Here is a 13160-nt window from a genome sequence, read left to right on the forward strand (position 1 = left end):
TAAAATGGGAGGATCCGGACATGACGCACCACAGGCTGCTACCAACCAGCTGTAAAATCGTAAGGGCTCATCGATGATTGGTGATTGTCAATCGCCACCAATAACCTTTTTAAATACCCCCTTTTTTTAAAGCTGCCATAAGAAGTCAATCTACAACCAGTTTATTATGACCACACAAAGGTAACCCAACCTGACAGATATTTCCTTTTTTAGACCATTAGCGCAGGCCTATACCCAAACATCAAGACATGATCAGCTCCATTGAAATAACTTTATTGAATAAAATCAGAAAGCGAGTACATCTCACAAGCGTCTACAACGACATGAAAATAATGTCACAATTAACACAAATTGCCTTTTGATTTTTGGCTGGAAAATGATGCGGAAATGTTCTTGACAGGTTGCGTAGGATTTTCACGTGAGCAGGTTAGACAGAATTTAGATTTCAAATTGAATCATTTCTACCTAATTACAAGCTGTGCATTTGACACTGAGTCAACACAGGATAACGTAACATCATCCGAGTGAACTTTCCAGCTAAAACCTGCTTTCATGAGCAGGCGCAGATAATGGTCCGACTGTTGTCGGTGGCCGCCGGCCAAACATCTTGTTGTTTTACAGAGCAAGGAAAGAATCTCTGTACGGTTACTCAACTATGTTACCAAAGTTAAGTGCTGCAAATTGTTTATTAACAGGCATCAAGTAATATTTTTACGAAAAGATGCTTTTGGTTTCTGACTTCGATACCGTTTATCATCTAACGTTGACATCAAACTTTCCTGTGACTATTTACAGAACAAAAGTTTAAACATGAACTGAACATTGATGACACCCCAATAACAGCTGTGAGAGGAGTTTTATGAGGTCTGACCACTTACAAACATAAAAACAAACAAGTAAATTCATCTTCATCAGTCCATGGTTCCAGTCTGAATCGGTGTTATCCACGTGTACTCTTTAACAGTTTCTGGAACAAAGCAAAGAGAACAATCATATTATATAGATGTTCAAATACATTACGTAAAATATGGTTGGGTACAGCCAGTTTTCTCTGATATACCCCAATTTCTCTTTACACCCTCTTTCCACAGCAGAGGTCTAAATTACACCCCTTTTTTCAGAGGTGGCCATGCAAAACCAGTCTGCTGAACTCCATAAAGCATGTAATTCCTAACGTGTTCGACCATCACATGTTCTCCTTGATTTGAAACAAGCAGAGCCCCTGCTGCTCTATTGCATCTGTGCAAGAAGCGTCTCTGCACACAATTACATCTAAATCAAATAAGCATTCCTCCCTCGTGAAAATAAATGCGGTGCGATGACTCAAAACTGTCCGGATCTCTGTTCAGTGTTCTTCTGACTTATTTGATGCGTTGCCCCGTGCTCATCTACAGAGAAAGATATCCACCATAAAGGTGGTTGCAAGATGAGGATTTCAGCTGCAACGTGAGCTTGTGCAGTTGCTATCTAATTCCTTTTTTGAGTCACGAAAGACCTTCAAAACAATAGACAAATAAATAACAATAAGAGGAGCTTCAGCTGGGTTTCATTTATAGTACAACGTTCACTCAACACATACCTGAGGCTCAAAACGCCAACTTTAATCAACACAGCTACTTCAAGACATACTTCAGTCACAGCAAGAATGTAAACAGAGTTTCAAAACTGTGATAATTTAATGTAAAACTGAGAGGACGATGTAATGAGGGGGACTATATTATAACATCTCAATAGAAAATCTGATCTTTTAGTTTCTAAAAAATAGACTGTATTATCATTAGCATTCTGTCCAATTTAGATTTTGGGTTGTCAGATTGATGGTTTACCGTCGCAATAAAGATCAAGGCTTTCGTGCTTTTACGCATTGATGGAAAACTTTACAAAATCCCTAAACGCATTCCCTGCACTTCCACACGTTGTTTAAAGTTGCTTTGGAACCTCGGACTCAGTAGAGGTCAGATGCTGCTGTTGATTTCTTCCTGTTGGTCAGTGATGCTGTGAACGGGCTGAACTGGTAACACAGCAGACAGAGTTAAGCTGCCCCTCCTGATGTAGCTCTTGGCCGTGGCGTTCGCTAATGACTGAATTGATTGCTGTAACACATACTGTTAAGAAGATCAATAGAGTGGCCACAGGTGACATCTGCGAACAATGTAGCCTGAAAAAATGAATATGCATCTGAAACCTAACCCAGCCAATCTGAAGTACCGACTGTCCTTACATGAAAGCATCGTGGCCTCAACACAACTGGACCTCAGGCTAAAATAAATCAATTTGAGTATGAAGAAGGGAGTTGGAAGTACATTTTGTTTGAGTTCAATGCCATAGTGACCACAGATGTTTCAGAATTTTACAAGGATAATAAACACAATTAACCAGCTGTTGATATGATATGCTTTTGATAAATTTACCAAATGTTCAACTGAAATGTTCTTCTTCTATGTTTAAAGAATTGGATGGAGAAATGTAGCATTTTGGGACTTACACTACATTTTGGGAATAATATATAATAATAATAATACGAAGCAGAAATATTTAAGAGACCACTTCAAAATGATTTTCAGTTTTTCTAAATTTACTAGTAATGGGTATGTGTTTGAGTAAAATGATTATTTTTGTTTCATTGTGTAAACTACTAACAATATTTCTCCATATTGTTTCTATTTGCATTTATTTGCAGATAATCAAAAAATTGTCTGTATTTTTTCAGACCTAAAATACTAGAAAACAAGTTCATATTCACTATAAAGTAATAAAAAAGTCATATTAATAATAAATGTTTATGTGATAACCTAGCTTTTTATCACGTTTTTATGTGTCTTGTCATGCTGTGAGTCTTTCACATTGCTTTTGGACGACTGTCACTCCTGAGGTTTGATTATGTTGAAATACAACAAACACTGGACCGGAATGGCCGCAATACATCAAGAAATGCTGGTTACATGAACATACGATTTTTTCCGTGGCTGTAATGGGCCTGTTAATGCATTTTAAGCATCTTATTAAGTGTGGTTGCCATGGATACCTTGGCGACAGCTCTGACATGATGAACTTTGATAGTTGCTGATTTCTCTTCGAAGGCTTTGACCCTGGACTCCTCTGCCAGACGATGTAGGACAACCAGAAGATTCAGTTGGGCCTGTGGACACACAACAGAAATAAACATGAGATGCCAGCGCTTACCAGCGACCTTCAAATCAGATGCTGCTAATGTTAGAACTGTCAAATTTAGCAGAGATTAAGTTGGCTTATTATTGATAGCAAACACAATAAGGGTTCCCTGTAACCAAACGATCAATCTACTCAATCTAAAACCAGATCTAAAACAAGAGTGATGGGCAACCATGTGAATTTGCCTTAAAATGCTGCAAATCAAGAAGACTAGAACAACAGTTGAAGGCATTTGCAAAAAATAAATCATACAGCCTTCCCCTTAATTCCCCAGCCTTTGTCGGATTAGACCGGGAAATTGTTTCATTTTCAACACTTCGTCTGTCTGCGTTTTGTCAGATGCAGCAGAACAGGGGTCAACACCTGGAGAGGACCGAGATCAATGCCGAGCTCCGGTTTGGTGTACATATGTTGATGACCACCACTGATGTTCCTCTTGATCTGGACTCCACCCAAAAGGCAACATGTGCTTACATGATGACACAACAGATCACATAAACTAGACCCGAACGGCTCCTCCTGAAACACCCCCATTGGGTGTGCTTAAAAAAAATCAGCAGAAGTAAAAATACAAAAACGCGTTTTAAGTCTTTGAAGCAAGTTCAAAGCGCAGGTGCGGGTTGCTTGCGTGGCTCATGCTGTAGATTAGACAGTTTCACTATGGTACATTGGTTCTACACTAGCATTTTATTTTTCCATGACTTATTTGTTCTCTTGCAACAGCATAATGGTGTTTCATGTATCTGACAGATGCAATCTGTTTTTTCATTTCCTTTATAACTGCGGTGTTCGGTATTCAGTTGTGGTCAAAAGTTTACACCTTGCAGAATCTGGAAAATGTTGAAAAGATTTTTCCAGGATCTGCATAGTTGCCCCTTGTTCACCAGTGACTTTACGATGCCGTATGCATTTATACACGGAGGACAATCAAGAAACACATACACACTATTACAAAAGATACAAACATTCCCAGATGCTCCAGAATTGAACCGCAGAACATGTGAGCATTCACAATCCCCAAACAGACTCATTGAAACGAACCAAATAAATAATTTCCCTCCATCTTTACCCCAACTGTGCTATGTACTGTGATCATGTCCAGGACCATTCTCTGCCTCAAACGCACACATACACGCAAATAAAATGAGTACCCGCATCCACTGAACCCTATCCAGATTTTCTTAATGATTTCAGTGGGAAACAAGGAAGCGCTCCTTGTGCGTCTACACGACAGCCATTTGGATGCAATTTAAATCTATTAATACCTCATTTTCATAATTGTGGGTCATCTCAGGGGCGTCTGAATACTTGTCCAACAGCTGGTGTTGAGAGTGTTTTCGAGATCCCTGTGCCAGAGGCTTTGCCAAAACATAACAACCGGGCTGAACTGATTAGAGCACAGGCGTATCTACTGCCTCATGCAGACATGGAAAGCACATGGAAACTTTACCGAAGGCAAAGAGGTGCAGAGAAAAGCAGCATTAAAGAGTCTGTGCCTTTAACACGCAGAAGCATGGGGCTTTTCTTTGAATTACAACTGTTGAGAGAAAAAAGACAGCAAAAGAGAGTTTATCTCTCTAAAGTGTTGTAAAAAAGGGGATTCTGGATCTTCATTTCATACTGTGTGTTACAGACGAAGAGAAGTGTTAGGTTAACAAACGCTTTCTTTTGTGTAAGAAAAATACTACATTTGAACAGATTATAAAGGCAAGTATAGATGTTTTAATAAGAAAAAGAAGACCAACAAATATTGAATAATAGAACTACTAGAATTTAAAATCTGATTGAAATTTCTCATATAGCATTTTAAAAACATCAAAGGAAGACAGCACCCCTAGATGCTTTTTTAAACTTCTGTTGTCAGACCTATGAAGTGGGCAGCGTGCCGGTTTTCTTTTATACTTGTGCGTCGTTGTCCGCGTCGATAGGCAAGCATTTGACAGCATTTTAAACAGTTTTTGAAACGCATATTTTGCGTTGCAATTCCAAACGCTGTAAAAACCATGAGAAAAGTCTATAATGCCGCATATGCGCCGCTGTCTTAACATGTGACGGCATAAAAACCCTGATTCGGTTGCAGAGTACGGCTGCACGATTTGGAGAAAGTCACATTTTTCTAAACAAAACTGCGATTTACTATCATTTCAATAAAGAGCTACAAATTTGTTTTAACAGCATCAAAGAAAGACCAGGTTAGTATCAAGCGACTCTTACACTGTGTCACTGTTTATTTAGAACACATTAACATTTTTTAGCCGAAATTTTTAAAAGTTTTTGTCTACATCATGAGAGATCAAGAAAATAACTACAGTATTTTTAATAAAGTTAAATCAACGAAATTGACACATAAATAAAATATTACTTTTAAGAGACCTCTGTAAACAATTCTACATCAGTAAAACCACTGACCATAACATACATTAAGGTTGAAACAATGATAGCAAAAGTAAAGTGCATTACCAATTTTGAGGTCACAAGCCCCACAAGAAAACCTTCACATTTTGATTGCGTTAGTTTCACATTGTTCGGGGTAATGCTTAAAGATTGTTTGACAAAAACAGCAGCATAACCACCCTCTGGTTTGAGGCATGACGGTTGACATGTTACTATATTGCCTGCCGCACTAAAGAGTCTTTCTGACGGTGTGCTTGTGGCAGGAACACACCGGTATCGACAAGCGAGCCTGCTCAACCTTGGAAAGTTAACCTGATGCCAGTGGATTCTCCATCATAAGTAGCTGTTCAGCTCTGCCTCCACCATATGATGGAAATGAGGAGGTTCTTCTGAAGACACAGAGGATATCTTGAAATTGCTTCAAAGTGTCTTTGCTTTCACAGATGAGGATGCTGCTAAAACACGTGACTCTGTAAGACGCAATATTTTCGCCTGTAACATTCAAAAACAGGATAAGCAAGTTTCTTAAGTTTTACATTTTCAAAAGACAAATTATTGCTCAACAAACTTATTCATATAAGTGTCATTTTCTTACCTTTCTTGCATCTTCTTCCATATATGTCATCGTTCTTTCTTTAATGGCTGGGATGTTGTCTGATATAGTTTATTTTGAAGCGAGGCTCTAAGAATGATGTAACATCCAGAAGTTCTTGAGTGGCTGGGTCATCATATGTTTTCTTGAGGTATTGAAGGACTCTGTCTTTGATTGCCCTTGTGAGATCAGTGTTCTCGTGATCTTAAGCGAGAGCCTTCGTCCTCAAAAGGCAAGGACCGGCTGAAGATAGGAGACACTAACATATTCCTCTCCAGAGCACATCTGTAAACTCCTGGAGTGGATGCAAAGCTTTGAGGATGGATTCTAACACCGCTATGTCTTGCCATGTCAGTGTTAGATGTCTTGTTTTCTTGTCTGCACAGTGAGAAATGTAATATTTGAGACGTTTAAAATGAAACTAACAACAGAGAAGTTCAGGGAACGTCATTTATCTGTCTATTACTTGACACCACTGGATCATTTCAAATCCGTCAAAGCGAGAACAAACGATGTGGGAAATCTCTAGTTAACTTTTATCAGAAGTTACCTTCACGCTGTTTTGTGAACATGCGGAAAACTAAAATCAACAAAATAACATACCAACACAACCCCCCTTTTGTGCTTTAAACTCTATAAACAATCAAATGTTTACTCTTTCATATGATATATTAATATGGTCTTGGCATGCACCTTTTCTGTTGGTTCATATTATTTCAGAGTACACATTTGGTCCGGTGTATTCAGAGTTTAGACAGTCGTCTTAGCATCAATCAATAACAAAGCTTTAATGCTAATCGTACATCACATGACAGCAGTTTGAAGTTAAAGCTGCACTCTTTGCCATTACAATTTTTCCTGCTTATAACATTCCTCTGTTCACAAAATAAGACAAAATTAGACCTTAACAGTTTCTACAAATGAAATTTCCTAAAGAACAACTTATAAGTGCTCCCTATTTTGGAGTTTGGGGTCCTCGAGACTGCATTTATTAGATATTATTTGCTAGAACTATCCAGCTTGTTGTATGAACACCACGCACTATGCTGTGTTTCACCTTTTCTGTTTTTCTTATTTTCTCCTGTAAAGCTGATTTGGAACAATGCACATTGTGAGAAGCGCTATATATTTACATTGAATTGTGACCTCACCAGACATATCCACATCTGAAAATGGGCACCAATCACTGCCTACATAAACATTTTCGAACAGGTCAAACACTCTTAGCCTCCTATCACGCCATTATATTAACCAATCCAGGCAGAAACCGTAATAAACCCAAAGTGAAAAATGCCATGGGCTCCAGGCCTAGGTCTGAAACGGACCCTTAATTCCCACATTTCTCCAAAAGGGCTTTAATACAAGAGGGCTCTCATGGCCTTCAGGGGGCAAAAGAAGGTCCGTGGTTCAGAGCAAAAACTGGAAAAAGAAAACAGAAACTTTCACAGCTTCCATGCGGGATGAAGCAGATTATTTTCATGTTCAATCAACCATCAAATGCGGCAGAGGCTATCTCAGTTCAGCGAGAGAACAAAGCGACATTTTAAGCCACTGCCCTGACGGGCAAGAAGTTCGTATAAACAGGAGGAATGAAATGGTATAGCTGGGATCATCTCGCAAGCTGTTGTGGTACTTAAGACCGATCATTACAAAAGCAGTCATATCGGATGAAAGTGGGCACACATGGCTGAGGGACTGTATTGATATGAGATGGAATAGGTAACGTGTTGATGCCAACTTAAACATCTTAGTGTATCCTGGAAAACGTGGCAGAGTGAAATATTGTTATGCTACTTTACCAGAAACTATAAACTGGATCAGAAATGCCTCCCCAAAGTGATCGAGCAATCCGGTCATTGCTTTACGATCTAAACTGATGTAGTGTGTCTAAACAAACCTGTTTTCAATTTTGATTCTACTCTACCAGCCTATTTAAGCAAATTGAGGCTGAAATTGCACCTAAACTTCTGTAAGGAAAACAAACACCTTCAGAATAGAAAAACATTCAAATTACAGGTTTACAATTATGGAACTTTATCTGAAAGCCCAAAATCGCTTAATAACAGTTAGGTTTGATGGGAAACGCTTCAATGTGTGAAGGTCCTTATTAGGAATTTTGCTATTAAAAGCACATGAAACCAGATCAAACCGGTACATATTCATAGGACGGTAACGAGAGCCTTTCTTTCATTTTTCCCGCAGTTTTCTTTTTAGTTTAACGGCTGGATTAGACCCCCGTAAAGCGGAGAACCTTTCAGTCTGCTTTTACATCCCCACCTCCAGTCACCATAAAGAAAGACCAGCTGCAATGGACCTTTAATTAGGACCCTGTTAGTGCACGGACAGCCTTCCCCACCCTCCACACACACTCACGGTGCATAAACAACAAAGTACAGTGACACGTTTCCCCCTAAACTTAACAAGCAAGAACAGCCTTGTACAACTGGAACACAAGGATTTATAATCATGTTCTTTTAATCATCTCGGCTCTCTTCATCTTGAGATGTGAAGCTGTCAATATCAAGAAATCAAAGAGGTGGCATTCACCACCGTCGAACAAATAATGCATGCAACAACATTTACAGCACCCACTTAACATGAAATAAAACGCTCATGTAAACACAGCTGTCTGCTAATGGGCCACGTCCTTTAAATTCATTTTGCTTCAAGCTTTGTGGAGTACATCCCGGTGTGGTTAGTAAAGGTTTCCAGAGCAAACGGATGGGTAGGAATAGAAAATGTACACGGGTTGCACATTATATTAACTTCGCTGTATCCTGCAACGTGTGCGTCTTACAGTACGACTGTACTAGTGAAAGATCCACAAAAATTGCCATTAAAAACTTACTTAAAGCTTACAGGCGAGATAGAGCTACTGTAAAATCAGACAAAGTTTATTTTGCAATGCAGTTTGGCTTATAAAGAAAAGTTTCTATTGTTCCGGTAGTTTTATCGATACCCGTATTACATGTTTTAATCATTTATATATTATTTTGGTTTTTTCTGTCGGTCTCGGCTGTTTTTGAGCTGAAATGTATAATGCCCGGGTGCTTTGCAGCAATAAAAATGGTGGAAAGGCTCAATTGCCTATGAAGTTATCTACTAAAGACAACTTTAAAAGGTCATTTACACATTCAGGTGTCTGCAATCGAATACACTTTATTGTCTTATATAATGTAAAATATCAAAAAACATCAATTTTGTGCCATCAAACACACAAACACTTAATAACTTATGATATGAAATGCCAGCTCACGCTCTCCACGTCTCGAGCTCATTTAACTTAAATGATCTTTGTCCTGTTCTCTGAACAAAACGTCTCATCATGTCGAACTTTTGTTGGTTTTGTTTGGGCATAAAATCTATTTCATCACAGCAATGCGACAAAACTCATTTACTAAAAGGACTACACTATCTACTTCACCGTAACCTACACGTAACAAATTGTTTACAAAACGAACGCATACGTGTTAAACAGCATTTACAGTTATACAGAAAGTTAACTGCCTGTCATTCAATGCACGTTTATATTTATCTTTAAGCGTAAGGTTACATGATCATATCTCACCATCAAATCCGCGTTTTTTCCAATCCGTATATCCGCGTTCTTCTTCATGTGAAACTTCAAGGTTGCTCTCGGTGCTTTCTTGGACATGTCGGAGCTTAAACGAGTTGATTTCAGTCGAGTTTACAGATTTAACGATTTTAAGTAGCTAAAGCTGCTGTTTGTTTTCTTCAAAATATCGCGCGTTTTACTACCGGCTCGCCTTGATGACGTTTAAAGAGCTCATTGGTTGTTGCTGCAAGCACTTGCTTAAACAGGTTACGCCTTCTCTGGATGAGGAACAGAAAAAGGCTCTCACTAAATCCGCGACCTTTTGTCACAAACTATTTATCTCGAGTCAAATTAAAGAACTCCATTTCAAAATTGTTCATAGATACTACCCTTGTAATTTATTTTTGAGCAGAGTTTCTCAGAATATAACCTCAATGTGTTCATTTTGTAATTCTGATGAAGAATCTATAGATCTGTTTTATCATTGCCCATTCTCCAAATTTTTTTGGTCAGAAGTTACCATGTTAATTTTTTCTTGCCGTAACGAAATGATAGAAATAACAGGATCTATTATTTTCGTGTCAGATTTTCATTCCAAGGACATTAATCTGGAACATTGTTTTATTGCTTTGTCTTCTGGCTAAATTTCACCTACATAAAGCCAGAGCCATCCATTGCAAACCTAACTTTAGAATGTTTTCATCTCATATAAAGTCCCTTTTAACTTCTTTTAAGAATATGTCAAATCCGTTGAACTCAAAGGCTTCAAAAAGTTTTAACATAATTTAGTCTATTGTAAGCTATCTTTAAAAGTGCCTTTCTTTCCTTTTATATATATATATATATATATTTATTTATTTTATTTTTATACTTTGATATATCTTGTAAATTTGTGTATCTTATCTAACTTCATGTGATGATGTCCATTTGACCCCTGTTACTTGTACAACTTATTGTTATTCTTTCAACTGCAATTAAAAAAGAATCAGATCCGCGGGCGTGGCTTGTTGAATTTGACTAAATCCTTGGTGTTTCAAGTCTTACGAAACCTTTACCCCAAGCCTTTCCTAACGCTAACCGTATAAACTACTTATGATTGATAAACTTGCCAAAAAACACAGTTGCGCGATGACGTCAGACTCGAAACAACAAGGATGTAGTGAGAGCAATCAGCCTATCCGTAGACTGCTCTGCAGTGCTTTGTTTTGTGAAAACATCATAACAATGGCTAAATGGTTTATGCATTAACATAGATTTAATAAATCCCCCCCTTTATATATTTTATTTAGAAACTAATTAAAGTATTTCTCAAAAGCTCTATAAAAAATGAAGAGTCAATTATGCTGCCCCTTTCTTGATTATTTTGTTATTTTTATTCTACCTATGTTGTTCAGTTTAGTTTCAACATTTTGAGCCTTTCATGTCTTCTCTTGGATGCCTATTTTTGCCTTTGTTGTCATATAAACTATTCTTAAAGACCGGGTCACACACCCAGTTTCTGCCAATCTCATATTAATCTTGAGTACCCTACCTATGCCGTAGTATTGCATACGTCGTATCTTCGAAGAGTATTTAGTTTGAACAAATTTATAAAAGAGAGGTACAGCTGTGCAATTATTTCCAGAAAAGGAAAGCGGGAGGGGGGACGGAACTACAGCACGAGCACACAATACAAATCTCAATAATCCCTTCGTATTTTTTACATTATGTGCGCCGATTGTGTATCAAGCCCAGAAATACCACGTCATACATCCGACTCATCTGCATACTTAAAAGTGCAAAGAAGTCAGAATGCATGAAATAGCATGTGACCCGATCTTTAAATAAAATAAATTATATTATATGTTATATTATTTCAATCATTTAGGCTTATGAAACTGAAATGTCGCAACTGTGAATTAAACATTAAACAAAAGAGCAGCAGTACTATGTTATACTGTATGTAAGCTAACATAAGTAGTGGTATTATATTATTGATATTAGTGGTATTATCATACACAAAATACACAATATATTATATAAGAGTGAAATAAATTAAAAAGGTGTCACATTCATATGTTTTAGGTGTACGACTTGCTGTAATTTTTCTCCACTGGGCACAAAGAATGTAAAACAGCTGCAAAGCATTTGTCAAATTAAAAATAAATTGATAAATAAGATGGAGCTGAACCCATGCCAGGACTTTGAGTCCATTTTAATAGCTTGTTTCACAGTTTCTATTAATTGCTCTGGGCTTTGGCCGAGTTTAAAATGAAAGAAAAGCCGCAGGCTTTATACTAATAACATACTTATAAAATGTATCAGCTCGCACCTCTCATTCTCTTTTCATCTTCAATTAGGCTTTTTAATCAGATTTCAATGCATGGGCATGACTGATTCATTCATCAGTGCTTCAGATATTTCTTGACTTACATTGTGATGTGAAACGACTGCTTTGTGGTTTCTTTTTTAAAAAGAACACTTATTTGGTTGAACACTTATTTTAAGTGTTTATTGCATGTATGTATTTTTATTTCACCCTAGCCCCTGAACAACACTTAAACAGCACAATTTGTACTTGTGGGACTTTTCTACGGAACAACAAGGAAACATATTAACAGTTCAAAGGCCTGATTAGTGGTAGTTCTTATTCTGGTATTTCATGTGGATTTCATTTACAGATTGCTGGAATCCTTTTGGATCAAAGCATATTCAGAACACAATACACAATCAGATATTGTCAGCAGAAGAATTCCTGTAATTACATGGATAAATGGACACACAATCAGATTTCACCTTGAGAATGAAAATATCTGCAAATATCTTAGTGAACACTTGCCATGCCATGAGAATGACTTTATATCACGCCTAATAAAATGCTTTAAACTCAGTGATAAGTGAGTTGAAAGATTTTTGGAACACGCTCTTACACACAAACTGCATGCAGTTATGACCATATTAACCAAGAGGATACATGAGTACTTTTGTACACGCCACACTTCCAATCCATTTGAAATAGATTAGTCAAACAAACAAAGAGAAATAAATAACAAAAACTGAAATATATATATATATATATATATATATATATATATATATATATTCACTTAGTCTTCATAAAAAAAGCAACCCAGTGACATGATGGGCTCTCCACTGGTGCTCCTGGTGTCCCCCTCCACAGTGCAGTCTTTGTTAAGTGAGTCTGTGGACCAGACACATGCTTCAAAGTCTGACAGATATAATTCTACACAAACGCAGACATCCCCAGTGAAATATTTCTTTTTTAGATGTGCACTACAATCACTCCAACCCACTTAAGAGGCCACAGGTTTATATTATTCTGTGGATACCACCGTTTCATAAATCAAGCAATGAGGACAGATGGATCAAGAGCCCTGCAAAGGCCATATATTTGGAGCGGTCAGTTACCTTCTAATGCGCATCAAATTTTTCAGCTCTTCAGAAAAA

General features: G+C 37.6%; 1 protein-coding gene across 1 annotated transcript; it reads right to left on the reverse strand.

Annotated features, from left to right (window-relative positions):
• Nucleotides 1–253: 253 nt before the first annotated feature.
• Nucleotides 254–9946, reverse strand: cenpw (centromere protein W). Its single transcript, XM_079470418.1, has 3 exons — nucleotides 9726–9946; nucleotides 3026–3139; nucleotides 254–967 (listed from the first exon to the last, which is right to left on the reverse strand). Exons 1-3 carry the CDS (start codon nucleotides 9810–9812, stop codon nucleotides 941–943), a joined length of 228 nt encoding a protein of 75 aa, XP_079326544.1. The 5' UTR covers nucleotides 9813–9946; the 3' UTR covers nucleotides 254–940.
• Nucleotides 9947–13160: the final 3214 nt, after the last annotated feature.

The sequence above is a fragment of the Barbatula barbatula genome, assembly GCF_947034865.1.
Source record: "Barbatula barbatula genome assembly, chromosome: 12".
Lineage (NCBI taxonomy): Eukaryota > Metazoa > Chordata > Actinopteri > Cypriniformes > Nemacheilidae > Barbatula > Barbatula barbatula.

What these genes read in the sequence shown, in the direction of transcription:
- cenpw (XM_079470418.1), bottom strand. Translation starts at nt 9,812, where the DNA reads ATGTCCAAGAAAGCACCGAGAGCAACCTTGAAGTTTCACATGAAGAAG. An exon ending in GAAAAAACGCGGATTTGATG is followed by an intron (nt 3,140 to 9,725) that starts GTGAGATATGAT and finishes GTGTGTCCACAG; the next exon opens with GCCCAACTGAATCTTCTGGT. An exon ending in ATGTCAGAGCTGTCGCCAAG is followed by an intron (nt 968 to 3,025) that starts GTATCCATGGCA and finishes GCTTTGTTCCAG; the next exon opens with AAACTGTTAAAGAGTACACG.